Source organism: Panicum virgatum, chromosome 3N (assembly GCF_016808335.1).
Source record: "Panicum virgatum strain AP13 chromosome 3N, P.virgatum_v5, whole genome shotgun sequence".
Lineage (NCBI taxonomy): Eukaryota > Viridiplantae > Streptophyta > Magnoliopsida > Poales > Poaceae > Panicum > Panicum virgatum.
In genome coordinates, this window is record NC_053147.1 from 61,001,636 (window position 1) to 61,014,362 (window position 12,727).

Below are 12,727 nucleotides of genomic sequence, written 5' to 3' on the forward strand. Positions count from 1 at the left end.
AATCCATGAAGCCCAAGTGGATCGAAACAATCTAGAACAATTGGACATCTGAGAGGGAAACAGAAAGTTACTGCTGCTCGATTTTAGTGCAGAGACACCACCTGTTGCCCTTCAGCTCTTTGAACAGAGAAAGGCAGATGGTGGCGGCAAGGGCAAGGTCACCTGCTGAGTGCTGATGTTAGCCTGGATGTGGGTGATCTACATATGCTTCCTGCTACTGCATTGTTACCATAGAGAAGTCAGAGACAAATGATCTCTGCTTCTACTACAAAGGATTCTGAAAGGTATTTATTTACTGCTCCTTGCGCTACTCACAAAGTGACTATTGCGAATCCATAATAGTATATAATATTCTGTACGGTAAACATGCATATATACTTATTTGCTATCTAATTCGTGCTAACAGATATCAACTATTGATTTCTATTATTCTCTTTGCCTTATTTCCATTTCCTCATATTCCGAAAAAAAGATGGATCAAAAGACAAAAAAACAATACCTAACAATATCTCTGATTAGTTATGCCCAAAATTTATTAAAATGGCCCAACATTGCTATACACTGGCAAAAATAAGGGCCCGCGCGGCATTGCCGCGCGCAATTTCTAGTGACTCTTAAACATAAGCATGTATATAATTGAATAGCAAATAATTAGAAGGATTATCTAATTGAATAGCAACTAGCAAGCACAAAAACGAAGATTAAATCTAAAAGGTGGCATAAAACCATAAAACATTTTGTACCATGACAGACGGGCATAACATGCTCAGAAAATTAAATCTATAGATAAAAAAGGCAGTAGCATGAGCATTCATATTTTTTAAATGTAAAGCACTACGAGACAGATCTAACAAAATAAGTTTGAGATCATTTGAATCTATATTTATTTTACTATGGTTTTCAGAAAATCATGAACACACTAGTATTACTAAGCATCTTTTGCTAGCTTCTACTGTTCATCTTCCTCCATCCGAAAACACAAAGCGGAGGGAGAGGGGCAGGTCTGCAGGCCGCAAGCATGCTGCCGTGCTGCAACACATGGTGAGGAGAAGGAGCACTAGAACACGTGCAAGGAAGGAGAGTGGAGCATTCATGCCAAGCCATCTCACCCTCAGCAGGAAGGACCGGAGCAGCTGCTGCACGACGAGCGCAGCAGCAACAACAAAGGAAACTCGCCGTCGGTGACTTGCACCACGAGTGAGCGTGGAGATGAGGGCCAAAACGGAGCGAGGGGTAGAAGGGGCGCACCGGATCCCCACCGCCGGCGCTGAACGGGAGCAGGATCATACAACGTCGCGCGGAGGCGTCGACTCGCCTGGGAGAACGAGCAAATGCCGTAGACGAACAACGCGACCGCTCTCCTCTCTCTCCGTGTTTAATGCCCTCCGCGAAGACGTATTTTGCAACGATCGACGCAAATCGACGACGTTGTCTAGGCATTGTACGTGCCCTTAGTGGTTTTGATTTTTCTTGATACATAGATTTTTGCTAATATACGAAATTGGTAATTAAAATTCATAAGTAATTTTCAAATAAAAAATATACGAAATTGGTAATAAATTTTTTTCTAAAAGTATAACCTTTTTATTGGCACGATACTGGTTAGTTATTAAGATCTAATTTTTTTATGTTTATAATATTTGGTTGCTTATAGTTATACCTATTATTTTTTAATAACTAAGATTCAAATAGAGCAATAACAGATATGTTACAGTTTTTAGAAAACATTTAGTACTAATTTCATACTTTTATGATTAAAAATGAATTAGTTTTGATTTTTGGATCTAATTTGGATTTTTAACTTTTTAAAAAATACAAAACCACCTACAAAACCATCCAAGGGCTAAATTTGCTTGGTTTCAATAGTTGGATGGCCTCTTTTATCTAGTTTTGTAATTGAAGATTGAAAATCAATCTTTTGCTACAGTTTTAGGGTGTAAATCAGATTTTTACTATAAATTAACGATGTAGCATTCTAGTAAAATCTTACAAATTAAAGCCCATTGAGCTATGTTTTGGTATTCATATTATTTGTAACGGATTTTATTTTTGCAGTGTCTCTAATTTGAGTGGTTTAAATTGCACTAATGTACTCCAACATCTAAATTACTCACAAATATTAAGGTTCATACAATTCACACCCATTTGGAACCTCCGGGAGACTGGATTATGAAAACCCGACCGCATAGTGGATAGTGATTTTGAGAATCTAGATTCAGGATCAGTAGCGTACCTAGGATTTAGAAAACAGTATGCCATAACAACTTTTTTATATATAATTTGGTATAATCCATATATTTTACTTGGTAGTAGGCTGTTAATTGTATAAGTAAATGATTTTGGATTAGAATTTTAGGTATGCCATGGCATACGTGGCAACCCACTAGGTACGCCACTGTTCAGGATAGTTACACCGTTTTTGAATTCTTGGATTATAATCTGAATAGTGGGCATGGGATAGTAAGATTATAAAAATCCAATGCAAGTTGTTGATTCTTGAAATTTCCGGCTAGAATGCAATCAGTTTAGATGGATAACTCATAACTGTTATTTTCGCTGAATTATATTATCTCTATAGGATCCAAATGTCACTTTAATGCTGGTTCATGTACCAAAATAAATAGTACCGTCCAACGTCCAATGGGACCAATGCAAGTTGTTGATTCTCGAAATTCCGGCTAGAATCCAATCATTTTAGTTTGCATAACTGTTATTTTATCTGAATTATATTATCTCTCTCTATATAGGATCCAAATGGCACTTTAATGCTAGTTCATGTACCAAAATAAATAGTACCATCCAACGTCCATTGAGACCATCAGACATAGTCCACTGATGTCCAGCCATTCATCCACGTATACTTGCCCTGAACCACACGTAGAACAATCTCAGCTCTCTCTCCTTTCCTGCTTTCGTTTCCATCTCTCTACCCTCCTACACCGTACACTGGATCCACCAACAGTGGATAGAGTTCCTCACCATGATGCCATTTTTCTCTATTTCGTTCTTCCTTTCTAGAGTACTCCATTTAGCATTGTATTGTATTTTGGGATTCGGATCCTTGCCCCGATCGGTAGGGGGTTATTTAAAACGTATAGTAGAAGCTATATATTCTAATTAATAATGATTTTTGAAGAAGCACCATCGGAAATGATGACAATTAATTAATTACTCGATCTATTTTTATTTATATGTCGCATTAGATTTATCCTAAGTAAAAAATGTGGCAAATTTTGACCAAACGTATAGAAAGAAATAATAATATTTACAACAGCGCCGTCTTCATGAATTTGGTGGCCAGTACAAATGCAAAATGGAGCCTTAAAATTCTCCAAGTAACAAACTTCTATTTCATAAATCAAAAAAATAGTTGAATTTATTAATTTATTTTGGCTGGCCGTGATAGGGAACGCTGCTCGCCTTATGTTGAGTATTGCTCACCTCGATCAGTTGGACAGGCTCCCACACCTGCGTCTTTGGAAGTTTTTAACCTGTATGTCCTTACGAAAGTTGCTTTTGACCTATACACACCTAAAAAGTTCACTAGTACTTGTATGTCCTTACGAAAGTTGCTTTTTAACCTGTATATATAATACTAATTTCAAAGGTAAAATAAATAAATATTTAAATACTTAATAATTAAGATATATGAAAAAGATTTTATTATTAAATAAATAATTAATTTGACTCGCATAAAATAATTTTAATCATGAAATAAATATATTAAATAGTTAAAGTTAATTTTTTTATCATTACTAATTTTAATAAATATATTATTAGTTATCTAGCTTTCTAAATAATTTAAATAGTGTACATCATTAAGTAATTAGGTATAAAGATAAGTATAAGATTGTCTCACTAGTCACTTTTTCTTTACGGATACGGACAAATACGGATGCGATCGGATATTCCTCAAATACGAATATGGAATCGGATAGAGAAAAATTCTTTAAATCGGATTCGGATGCATCCATATGACATCCATGTTAAAATCAAATACGAATATGAATATCCATATTTATATTTTAAACGAATATAAATACGGATAATTCGGATGTTCAGCCATCCACATCCATCCTGCGCACGGCCTCCAGGCCGGGTGGCGGCGCGGCCGGCACCGCAGGCACGCGCGGCCTCCAGGTCCTGCAGCGCGGGGCCCTCACGAGGTGGGCGCACGGCGGCCAGCGGCAGAAGCCTGGGCGCTGGCTCAGTTGACCCACGAAGAACAGAGGGACAGCGAGGGTAAAAATATCCATACGAAAAAATATAAGGAAGAAATACACTGTGCATGGGCTCAATAAGAAGTAAGAGGTATCTTAATAGCATATCTTCAATATGGAGAATTATAGTAGCATATTTTTATTTCTAATTTATAAAAATTACAATGGTACCGATCCAAATAATCCATCCGTCCACACCCCAGCGAGCACCTCCGCCTCCGGTCCCCGGCAGCCGGCTCCGCCGCCGCGCCAAGCGAGCACCAGCCGAGGGCCACTCCCGGATCTGCGCGCTCTCCCTCCGCCCGTGCAGAGCACTTGCGCGGATCTGCGCCGGGGCCGAGGCGCACGCGGGGCAGGCAATCCGCAGGCGGAGCACACGCGTGTCGATGGCGCAGATTCGCAGGCGGGGCACCATCGACGCAGGCGGGGCAGCCGCGCAGATCGGACGCAGGATCCGCAGGCCAGGATTGTGGTGATCGGACGCAGGATCCGCAGGCCACGCGTGTTGATTGATGAAGTAGATAGGATTGTGGTGTCGTGGAGAAGCATTTATTTTTATTTTACTTATTTATTTTCATTGTGTTTCTTATTTTTTGTTAGATCTGAAATAAAAAAAATAATGGAATCACCCTTCCTCACGGATGCGCTCCCTCACGGTCTCTTCCACGCGCGCGAACTCCCCTCCACACGACCTGACCAGTCCTCTCTCTATTCAGCGGCTCAAGGGCAAAATTGTCTTTCTACAACTCTGTTAGCCACCGTTACGGTTCATTCCATCCAAAAGAGTACATGGATGAAAAAAGATTGGTGACAGTACATAGGTGCAAGTGATCTTTTTAGAGATTTCATAAGCACATGTCTTCTATCTACTACTAAAAATTCTATAAGCGGGACGCCACTTTCGTCTGCCGCCCCCGACGTGTGATCGTTCAGCCCTCCAACGGTGGGAGATCGCACCCCGTGCGATCTGAGCGCTCGCAGACCCTCCTCCGACCCACCTCCCACCTCGCACGCCCTCTCCCTTGCTGCAGCCCGCCCTCCGCGCGGGGCCTCGCCGCGCCCCTCTGCAGCGACCCCATGGCGCCCCTGCACCTCCCCGGCGAGTCCCCGTGCCGCCCCTACGCCTCCCACGGCGAGTCCCCGGCTCCCCGCGCCGCCACTGCTCCTCCCCGCCGGATCCACCGCGCCTCCCTCCTCTTCGGCGGCGAGCAGGGGCGAGCAGGCAGATGCGGCGGCATGGCACGAGCGGATGTGGCGCCCCCTCCTACTCGAGTCCCCACGCTGCCCCTGCGCCTCCAACGGCGAGTCCCCGCACCACCCCTGCGCCTCCCACGTCGAGTCCCCGCGCCGCCACTGCTCCTCCCCGCCGGATCCACCGCGCCTCCCTCCTCTTCGGCGGCGAGCAGGGGCGAGCAGGCAGATGCGGCGGCATGGCACGAGCGGATGTGGCGCCCCCTCCTACTCCATGTAGTGGAGGCTGCGCCGGGGAGAGGGAGCCGCGGTGCGGCGGCGGAGTGGAGGCGCGCACGGTGGACGCGCGGAGGCGGCCGGCTGTACTGTACTGTTGTTCCCCAGGTCTTGGACCTTCACCTCCCTCTCATGAACCGTGTGGTGCGGCCCAGGTCTCGGATCTTCCCCTTCTACCATACGTTGTGCGGTCTGGGGATTTGATATCGTACACAGCTGAGGAGGGTGTTCGCATACTGGGGGAGGGCAAGCTGATGGTTTCTGATAGCTTCCCCGGTAATGAGCGGAACAAGTACTGCCTGAGCTCCAAGGTATAGCTGTACTACTATTATATTGCTGGCCCCATCGTTTTCACTATGATGCCTTCGTTGTGTTGTAATGGAGATGGTTTTCATATAGTTGCTCCATCATCAGTATTCTTTGTCGTATGCAGTTTCTATTTTAGATATGGGTTACCGTTTGTGGTTTGAATAATGAGTAAAGAACTTTTCGCTTGCAGTTTGACCGTTGTCAATTCCCTACTAAAAAAGTACAATGTTGATCCAAAGCTTATTGGTCGTTTGGAAGTTGGAAGTGAGACGGTTATAGACAAAGGTAAATCCATCAAAACTTGGCTGATTCAAATTTTTGAGGTTTGTTCACCCAACTCAGTAAAATCATCTAAGTTGCATCCACATATATCTAGAAATATTGTATTCATATGCTTAACCACATCTTTTAGTAAGAATGTCCCAAAGTCTCTTGTTCATTTGTTTTCCCCAAAAAGTTAATTTTTGTCGGCTTCTGTCCACAAAATGCAGAAAAATGGCAATACTGACATTGAAGGAGTTGACTCCAGCAATGCTTGTTACGGTGGAACTGCTGCCCTGCTGAAATTCGTGAATTGGGTTGAAAGTAACTCCTGGGATGGACGCTATGGTCTGTCGTTTGCACAGACAGTGCGGTTCGTCATCCAACCTTCCCTTTAAGCATGCCTACAGTGATTGGTTGCTCCTTTTAGTTTCTGCTGCAACACACAATCACAAATTGTCATCTTGTGCTACTGCGTCAGGTTTATGCTGAAGGACCAGCTCGTCCAACTGGGGGTGCTGCTGCAATTGCAATGCTCATTGGTCCTAATGCTCGTATTTCATTTGAGAGCAAATATAGAGCTTCTCACATGGCTCATGTTTATGATTTCTACAAGCCTGATCTTGCAAGTGAATATCCGGTTAGTTTTTCGATCCCTAAACCATCTACTTTCATATACATGCACATGCCCTTCATGATTTGAATTCTTTTCTGCTATTGAATGGCATGTTCTTATTATCCAAGAGTTCAGCATTTCCCTATAATAGCAGACTCATTGCAGATTGTTGATGGTAAACTATCCCAAACATGCTACTTGATGGCCCTAGACTCATGCTACAGATAATTTTGCAACAAGTGAGCTGCTGCAACTTTATTCCTTTCCTTTTAATGTGAACCAGATTTTTCTTTCAATGTATAAGATTTCTTCTGATCCACTATAATTTCTGAAACTAGATAAGAGAAGATTGTGGGGAAACAATTCTCGATTTCTGAAACTAGATACAGAGACGAGGTGTCCTGATGATTATATTCTTTTTGAGTTGTTATTTTCCCATTTGGAGGACGAAAAAGAAAGAAGCCAACTACTGGGATTGCTTGCTTGGTGGAGGCAGACGGAGATGAGAAGCTGCTACTGTATTTTGCTTGACAAGGGCTGGCTTGCTAGAGAGAATAAAAGGTCGGGAGCATTTGTAGATTCAGAACATGTCTCTCAAGTGCTAGCATATTCTTCAGAGATTGTATTGTTTTATGAGTAAGTTCCATTCAAGGAATTGGCATCATATTCGTAGGGTTTTTTTAAATCCAATTCATGGTTATGAGTTTGGGCAAGTTATGGTTGTTTTTCATCAGATATTTCTGTTAACTGAAAATTTAGTGTAGTTGCTTCATATTCAGAGTTTGTTTTTGTCAATCAATTCACGTTGTGAGTCTGGGCAATAATAAAGTTCTTTTTTCTTGGAAGCATACTACATTCCTTTTAGTATGCTTCATAGGCGGCATTCTGTTGCTGGACCAATTTTATAAATTACCATTGCGTAGTGCACTGTTTTCCATAGTCTAGATACATGTCATATGCTCTTTGGTATTGCTATGTGCTGGTTGAGGGGGTTGTATATCTCACTGGAATTGGGATGATTCTAAAATTGCTATGTACTTTTTATGATCAGATGCAAATATGAATATTTAGAGATAACTAAATTTTATTGATATCTCAGCCTATCTATTTACTTTTCTTCTTTTTTACATTTGATCAAGAAGTTCTATCATGCATTACTAATAAAACCAAGCTATGGAATGCAGGTAACAACTACTATTTCATTTTGTCATTTAGCTCAGCTGGTCGTGCAGTAGTTTTTCAAAGGGACGTGCTCTTCTGCATAAGGTATCCCCAACTCCGATATTTTATTTATTAACATTTGGGTGGCACTGTTTTCTTTGTATATTCGCCGTTTGTCGAGGATGCATTGTAGAACTTAAAAAGAATTCACATATTAGATACACATGAAAAATTGCTTGCCAGAATTCGACTCATTAAATCCTTAAGATGTGGTCTTTCTGCTTTGTGTTCAGAACTTTAGTTTATTCTTCAATTCATCAGATTGTGAATAAAGAGTATTAGTTTAGTGTAGGTTTTTTTTCTAGATCGATGTTCCAAGCTGACTATGCTGGTGTTTCAAAAATACTATTTGTAATGGTAATGGAGAGAAAATATCTTCTACTTGTAATGGCAATGGAGAGAAAATAGCTTGTACTTTGCTTTGTTTTAGTAAATTGTAGTTCTCGTTCATTTTATTCTCTAGATCAACATTTTGGGGCCGTCGTCATCCACGAGCTACTTGAGATGGTGGTCGCCGCCGGAGAGAAGATGCGTTTCGGGGGCGTTGGCTCCAAGCTAAAGGTGCTGCCATCTTATTCCCCTTATGTTTTACCCAACTCCTCGTGTTCTTGAAACTTCTGTGCGAGCAATGTAGGAGCGGAACTCCTGGCAACGCTACTGGCTTCACAGCCTGATTTTTCTGGTCTTTGTAGGGTGATTTCAAGGACATGGAGGACAAGAAGCACATGGCTGTCTACGAGACGCTTGGCGACTCCGACCAGAAGCTACATTATTTCTCAGGGCGGCAGATTGGAGGACAATGCAGCATTTTAGGATTTGTTGTTCATAGGACATTGTGACTGAACCTCAATTTGTTGACATTTTACATCTTTCTGCTTGTTCTTGACTCCTCTCTTTGAAGAGTCTAACTGATCCATTTACTTCTGAAATTGTAGTGGTGGTTACCAACTGATCCAACCAAAGACTTCTCGATATGTTGCTGTCTACCGAGTGGGGTGTGTCGTCCTTGCCCAACCGAGAAGTTTAAGCCAAGCGGGTGCACAATGTACTTCATCAATAGCATATGTATATTTTTTCTATATAATTCCAAACTACCATCTTGAACTAGAAACTTTCGTGTGCTATGTTTGTACATGATATATGTTTATGCTTGTTTTTTGAATGAACATCAAGCGACATGTTGCTAAGATCGAACCATGTTGCTTGCGCTTCGTGTATCGCACCCGTAGCAACGCACGGGCATACACCTAGTAGAGGTTAAAGACTCCGTCTTTGGTGCCTCCCCCACCCCACAGACGAGATCCAAATCCATAACAAAAAAAGAAGAGCATTCGAGCACCAAAGCACAGATTACGCGGCAAAAAAAAACTACCACCGGCTTGGCTCCGGGTTAACTAGAGATATACCTCAATAGAGCATGTCGGGCTCTCTGCAGCGGAAGCAGCTGCCGTGCCATACTTCCTAGGATCTCTTGCACAGTGGTCGCCTCTGCCCTGCTAAAAAGGATGCAGCTCCCATCACAATCTGCGTTTCCCGGGTTGGCGCAGGATGATGGCATCGAACAATATATAGGATGGGATCTCACCTGCTATGCTCCCTGCCCCATGTCGGATCGGCCCTGTCAAGCCAACGAACACAGCCTTAAGAAGGCGCCGCTCACCAGCTTGGTATAGCTAGTAGAGCTGTCCAACCCAGAAAGCAGTGAATAAAGAAAGAGATCCCTATTCTTGAGAAGAAAGAGTCTGAGGAAATGTAGTAAGGTCAATCATGGTGAATGAACACTTACTATAGGAAATCAAAGAGTTGGAGTTGGGAATTCGATCTATTAAGAAGGCCAGTGCCTTCCACTCTGGATGGAGAAGAACCACTACTATAATATTGTTTTCAGAGGAAGTCAAAATACATTTTCAGAGGTGGTCATGGTCAACCACCTCTGAATTATCGTCTTAGTAAATAGGCTATTTTCAGAGGCAGTTGCACCATAACCGCTTCTATTAATCAAATAAAAAAAAGGGATGGACCTGCCAAATCCATCACGGCCCGCCGAGCACATCTGTGCCGGTCAGGGCGGCCGCGGCCAACCGCACGCGCTGCCCGCGCGCCCGAGCCGTGCGCGGCCGCCGCCGCCTGAGCGCCGGATCCGCGCTGCCGGTGCTCCTCCTGGCCGGATCCTTCGTCGTGGCGGGGCCTCGTGGCCGGATCTGCCACTGTGGGGCCATACCTGGCCAGATCCGACAACGGAGCAGAGGGAGGGCACTAGTGGCCGCCGGATCCGCCGCCAGGAGAGGGAGAGGCGGTGTGCGCTGGAGGAGAGGGAGGGGCGGCGCGCATTGAGGAGAGGGATGCGTCCTCGGCCATGTCGGTGGGGGGGGGGGCGTCGGGGGTTGCCGCAGCCCTGTCCACCGTCTCAGGGCCGCTGCAGCTCGGGACCGCGCCGCTCCAAGGCCCGCCGCCGCGGCCGCCGCCGTCGGAGTGAGAGAGGGAGAGGAGGGAGTGAGGGGAGGGTGAGGGAGAGAGACAGCTGAGGAGGTGCACCAGGTGAGTAGTGTGGAACCCTAACTGCGGGTTATATACTACAGGTGCTGTATCGAGCCGAGATGGGCTTTGTGGGCTTCCAGGTGGGCTTTGTATATTAACTGAGGTGGGCTCTTATAAGACAACTGTCTTTGAAAATATGAGTATTAACAGAGGCGGTTATCATAACTACGGCCGTCTCTGTTAATCGATTTTGTGAGGCGGTTTGTGTAACCGCCTTAGTTAATAGGAAATGACCGTCTCTGAGCTTTTTTTAAGTGCCTCGCTTAATCTAGAATTGTCGTAGTGAAGCCGTCAATATTGGATAGTTTTCATCATTGACTAAATGAAAAGTACGGTGCTGGTTCAGTGATAGTGCTGGAAAACTCTGGCGACTGGTATGAACTTGCTAAAAGCACGAGCGTAGAAGCGAAAGAAGAAGCGAGGGGATTGAGCTTCCAAGTGAAAGAACAAGGGATGAGGCTAAAGCGCAAACGTTTTCTTGATCCTTTCCCCAAAAATAACTAAAAAGTTCTAGATGCATCTTCCATTCATTTCGATTTTGGTCTTTATGCACCATATTTAGATCTTCCCTTTCTACGATCCGGAATTCCTAGCAAATCCTTTTCGGTATCGTTTTCTTCAAGAAGGGAAGGAATCGGGGGGGGGGGGGGGGGGAGGGGATAGAGTTCTAGGCAAGACTATTTGGCTCTATGTTCAGGAAAGGAATGCCCTCAGGGAAGAAAGAGAAAAGTAGCATAGCAGAGAAAAGAATCTCTGTTCTCAGTCTAAGTAAGCCTGTCCTAGCAAAAGTGGCTGAAGCTGGTCTCGATCTCGAACTCAAACTGATGCCTAGCTGGCTTGGCCACTAGCAAGAACAGCAACTGACTCTACTTAATAAACAGCTGCCACTTCTGGGAAAAACTCTAACTCCTAACTCAAACCTAACTAAAAAAACCGGCCAAGAGGGAGAACAGCCTTGGAAGGTGTACTATGCTAGTTCTGCGGACACAATCTTATTAGGCATTCCACGAATTCCAAATTTCTTTAATGCCGCTAGAGCTAAAGAGCATGCGCAAACCATACTGAAAAATTATTGCGATAAGTTAGACCTCGATGTCAGCTGACCGCTTGTAATGGACCCGAGCGCCCGCCCAAGCTCCCATTATCTTTCAACGTGAGGAATAAGCCCAGCCAACTCCAACCGATTACTCCACCTGCCACAAGGGATAGCCTGGTCTGGTTGCACTAAACAAGGTTCTCAACTCGGTCCGCCGATGGGAAGTTCCTACCCCACTACCCCTCCTTTTAAGGAGGTTTCAGAGCACCCACTCACAGCACATCACAAGAAAGGATTGATGGTCGAGTCCCCATGCATGAAGTTAGTGGATTCGAGTGAACTGACCGTACTACAAATTGACATACTTGAGGAAGCTTCTTACTAAACCAAAGAAAGGGCAGCTCCAGTTGTCGATTCCCTTCTCCCGAGAGCTTTCACACTCTGGGATGGGAGTCCCTTCCAAGACTTGACCAAAAGCTTATCTCTTTCATCTCAATTTAACATTTTCCAAAACGCGGCTATGCCGAGGCAGAGTAAGAGTGCAGCTTCAACCGAGTTAAGGGAGGACCATTCGTGGGGAGTTCGTGGAAGAGGTGGGTTCGATTCCCTTTATACGTGATGTGGCGAAAAAGACTAATTCAACGAAATATGCCAGCTTTAAGATTTAAAATGTGTCGTCTACTTCCAAGAAATGTTCGGAACAGAGAACTTTCTCTAATCCAACACCGCATTCTCCGAAGATTGGGGCCTGGTTCCGTCTATAAACACTTGCCCAAAAACCATCTACAAATCTGAGTTAACTATCCCAATACCTTGCTGAAAAGCTTGAAACTTCAGTTGTATAGGTAGAGAGGAAAATCAGCATAGAAGTGATGTTCAGTAGATGCCGAGTAAGTAGGAGTTTATGAAGTGCTTGTTGGTATACGACTGCATACTGTAATTAGTCTGTTCCATTGGTCCGATCCTACCATGGAAAATGTTGCTGTGTCAAATCGAGATTGTGTGGGTGTTCAGTGGTTAAATACATTACAAGATATTTTTCCATACTTTTTGCATTCA

The 12,727-nt window shown here is 44.0% G+C and overlaps 2 protein-coding genes across 3 annotated transcripts; both read left to right on the forward strand.

Moving 5' to 3' along the window:
* The first annotated feature begins 5,133 nt into the window (after positions 1–5,133).
* LOC120666462 (NADP-dependent glyceraldehyde-3-phosphate dehydrogenase-like) lies at positions 5,134–7,113 on the forward strand. 2 transcript variants are annotated; one of them, XM_039946311.1, is made up of 6 exons: positions 5,140–5,324; positions 5,366–5,521; positions 5,843–5,998; positions 6,488–6,630; positions 6,739–6,897; positions 7,039–7,113. In XM_039946311.1, exons 1-6 carry the CDS (start codon positions 5,298–5,300, stop codon positions 7,073–7,075), a joined length of 678 nt encoding a protein of 225 aa, XP_039802245.1. In that variant the 5' UTR covers positions 5,140–5,297; the 3' UTR covers positions 7,076–7,113. The 2 variants fall into 2 exon arrangements, with proteins under 2 accessions (XP_039802246.1, XP_039802245.1); XM_039946312.1 differs by lacking the exon at positions 6,488–6,630 and having other exon boundaries at positions 5,134–5,324.
* Positions 7,114–7,118: 5 nt separating this feature from the next.
* On the forward strand, positions 7,119–9,256 carry LOC120666463. Its single transcript, XM_039946314.1, has 4 exons — positions 7,119–7,509; positions 8,058–8,139; positions 8,535–8,655; positions 8,787–9,256. The coding sequence occupies exons 1-4, from the start codon at positions 7,506–7,508 to the stop codon at positions 8,931–8,933; spliced, it is 354 nt and encodes a 117-aa protein (XP_039802248.1). The 5' UTR covers positions 7,119–7,505; the 3' UTR covers positions 8,934–9,256.
* Positions 9,257–12,727: the final 3,471 nt, after the last annotated feature.